The following is a 3,889-nucleotide window of genomic DNA, read 5'->3' as shown; positions in this document are numbered from 1 at the left end:
AAAAAATGTTATGAACTCACTGTTCTGTCATAATTTATCTCGAATGCATTCGTATAGTACAAATTAAATTAATAAAATGTAGGTCAATTAGTAAAATAAATTTAAATTGTTGATTCACTTTACTAGATAATTTTTTTAATTTATAAATCTGAATTTGTAGAGTTGTTGAATGAATAGCGTGGTGGTTCATGACAAAAATAAATAATTTCAAGCGACTTGTAAGTTGTAAGCCAAAATGGGTGCTCCTCAGGAGCAGGAAGCTGGTTTCACCAATCCCCCCTCCGTAGGGAAAAAAAGAAAATTCTCCTAAAGATGAGGCTGGGGGTTGGATGACTTTACTTTTCCAGTACATGAAGTGACTTTACTTTGTAGAAGGGAAAAATGAAGAAGAATCTCATCTTGTTCATCTCCTTGTTTTTCTTCTCTGCTACGCAGGTCATCTTTTTAAAGGGAATCAAGAATTTCTTTCCATTTGGGCTTCTATCAAATTGGAAGAATTTTATTAAGGTTTGGTATATGATTCTCTTATCACTACAAATTTATATAGTCAATGGTTTACATTTTCTCTCAACAAAAACTAAAAATAAATAAACTGAGATTACAAGAGCTCTAGAAAAAAAAAAAAAAAAAAAAAAAAAGGTTGTAGAGGTGGGTTGATCTTATAATTTGAAGTTATTTCTTGCAGGTATACTAATCGATTGATTGTGTATTGTAGGAGAATAACAGTAATGATGTTTCTCAGACAAACAGATTCAAGATCAAAACCAGGTCATACCACCGTCCAGAAGATTAAGCATTTCAGCCATAAGCATTCATTGATTTTCTCAGAAGAGCACCTGAGTGACGGTAAGGAAGTTTCGTGCTATGGATGTCAGCAACCAATCTCAGGTCCTTGCTATGGTTGCGTCTTCTGTTACTTTTTCTTGCACAAATTATGTGCAGAGCTACCCATGAAGATGTCACATCATATGCACACTCAACACCCTCTTGATCTCGTTATAGCGAACCCTAAAGATGGCACCATTTACAACTGTGCTGCATGTGGAAGAAAGTGTGAGACATTTCTTTACAAATGTTCCAAATGCTTTTTTTATCTCGACATAATGTGTGTTTCAGCAATGGACAAGATTCAACAAGTTGTTAGACACGATGCCCACCAACACCCGCTAATCTCTATACAAAGGCCAGCCTTGTTCTTCTGTTTTGCTTGTGGTAGAGAGCATCGAGGTGCCTCCTATCTTTGTACCACATGTGGGTTTTGGATCAACCAGAAATGTGCTTCACTACCACGCTCCATCAAATGTATTAATCACCACCACCCTCTCAGTCTCATCTATTATCTTCCTGATGAATATTATCAATTCAGGCCTAATTGTGAAATATGCACCAAGTATCTGAATAGACGCTACTGGGCTTATATTTGTGTTGGTTGTAGATACTTCTCCCATGTTAATTGTGCAACATCAAGGGCAGAGTTGTCAAGGTTAACCTTCTTCCCTTACAATTCTTATTCTTTTTATTCTGTTTGGGTCCTTTTGGTGGTAATTGATGATATTCAGTTCATAATTTTGTTGTTTCAGGGATTGTGAAACAGAGGTCGGAGTTAAACCTCTTGACTCCAATATGAAGGGTTTACCATTAGCTGATGAATCAGTTGATCCAATAACCCTTTTTATCAAGAACATTGGTCAACAAGGGAAATATAACAAAGCGGCAGAGATCAGCCACTCTAGTCATGTCCATCCTTTAGTATTTGTGGACAAGCCAGTCAACAATAAGTCAAGCCTAGACAGCAAAGATGAGGTGAAACATGATGAAATATGTGATGGATGTGCTAAACCCATCTTAACTCCCTTTTACCATTGCGTTCAATGCAGCTTCTTTCTCCACGAGTGTTGTGCGGAGTTGCATAGTGAATTGCAAAACCCGTGTCACCCAGAGCACCCGCTCCAATTGATTCCACAGCAGACCCCTCTACTCAATTGTGCGTATTGCTTAAAAAGTTGCAATGTGTTCATGTTTGGTTGTGAAACTTGCAAATTCTACCTCGACATTACATGTGCCTCCCTACCCCACTTTATGAGACACGACATTCACAGGCGCACCCTTGCTCTAAGGAAAGTATCCAATGGTATATGCAGTGCATGCAGGGCCAATGTTTACTTTGTGTTTGCTTGCGAGGCTTGCAGTTTCAACCTTTGTCACCTTTGTGCTTTATCGCCGCTTAAGTTTAGGCACAGATATGATAAACACCCCTTCTTTTTAACCTATTCACCTATCGAAAACCATCTGGACGAGTATTACTGTGAAATTTGTGAGAACGAAGTAAATCCAAAATGTTGGTTCTATCACTGCATTGAATGTGACCAATCACTTCATACAGGATGTGTTCATCCTCTTCTCAGTGATTTATATTCAAATGTGAAATTTGGGGGCACTCTTAAGGTTGAGAAACACCCTCACTTTCTCACTTTTGTTCAATGCCCCAAGACCTGGAAGAACCCCCGGGGGCCCTGCTGTGACTGCTGCGGTAAACCTCTTGATCATGACCGTTTTGCCTTTGAATGTGTGCCCTGTAATTTTAGGCTTAGATATCTCTGTGCCTTTGATGCAAAAGACGACAAAAAGTGAAGATTTAATTGGAGTAGTTTCAATCCAAATTGAAACTTTTCAAACAAATAGCACACGAGCCTGTGTAGATCCTGTATTATATAATTTTTTTGTTATTATTATTATTACTCTGGTTCTAGTTGGCTTTCAAATGGTGTATATATTATATAAATTCATACTTCATTTTCTTTTGAAGTCATTTTTAGACATTGTTGTAAGTTGTAACCAGATCTGAAGGAACATTACATGGTTAGTTCTTACAGTACAATACGATGTTTTCAAGGAAACTTGTGCTTTAATATTTTAGGAATTTCCTATATTTAGTTATGCTAATTATGGAGGAATACAATAATGGTATGCATGTAATGGTGCATCATCGAAATCTTATGGGTGAAACAAAATCTAAACGTTCTCGTCTCCATAAGGTTTAAGTAAATTTATATATTCAAAAGATTACAAGGAATAAAAAAATTTAAAAAAAAAAACTAACAAAACGCAAATCAAACCATCCATCATAATTTCATAATTATCTAATACCTCCAACATTAAGGTATCAACAACTAGTCAAAACAACTTAAGTAATGTAAAGTTGAAAAATAACTCACAATGTCAAATTGTCAAAATACTAAAGTCAAAAAAATTAATAAATCCAATAAACTAATATCAACCATAAACTTAAGAAAACAAAAAAAAAAAAAGTGCAAGAGACACGTCTAATAACTATAGTTATTTCTCGTCACCATTGTAACCCCAACTAATCCTGCAAAGGATGCTCTACCGCGCTCAAATGAACGCATTCGAGATGTCAAGAGACAAAACAGGTTAGTATACTAGTATGAGTACAAATATTTGACACCCACATGTCCACCAAACAAATATAAAAGTACATTTAATTCTTTACGGGACAAGACTAGTAGTTCCACCTTTCTCGAGAAAGTGTGGCATTTGGTTTCTTACCCGTACACAACTAAATATCAATTGAGTATAAAATAAACAAAACAAAGATAAAAATATGGTGGATCAGCCCTGTATAAAAAGTTATTAAGACCCATCATTCTTCAAAAAAATAAAGTTAGTATAATTTAATCATAAGTAAATTGTTGAAGAAGTATAAAAATTGTTAAAATGTACCAAAACCTACCACTACACATACTCCACCCACTTCACCTACTCTCAACCTACTCCTCACCTACTACACACTCACCATCTCCTATATATAGGAATCATTGTAAACATAACAAATATCAATCAATAATACATCTATTTCTTACATGGTATC

At 35.7% G+C, this 3,889-nt stretch overlaps 1 protein-coding gene across 1 annotated transcript; it reads left to right on the top strand.

Moving 5' to 3' along the window:
- Positions 1-631: 631 nt before the first annotated feature.
- Positions 632-3,259, top strand: LOC145816684 (uncharacterized). Its single transcript, XM_082912579.1, has 2 exons — positions 632-1,483; positions 1,581-3,259. Exons 1-2 carry the CDS (start codon positions 729-731, stop codon positions 2,629-2,631), a joined length of 1,806 nt encoding a protein of 601 aa, XP_082768705.1. The 5' UTR covers positions 632-728; the 3' UTR covers positions 2,632-3,259.
- The last annotated feature ends 630 nt before the right edge of the window (positions 3,260-3,889 follow it).

This window comes from Camellia sinensis, unplaced genomic scaffold, assembly GCF_055761805.1.
Source record: "Camellia sinensis isolate YWXY unplaced genomic scaffold, ASM5576180v1 Unanchor4, whole genome shotgun sequence".
NCBI lineage: Eukaryota > Viridiplantae > Streptophyta > Magnoliopsida > Ericales > Theaceae > Camellia > Camellia sinensis.
This window is presented reverse-complemented; position numbering and strand designations above follow the sequence as displayed.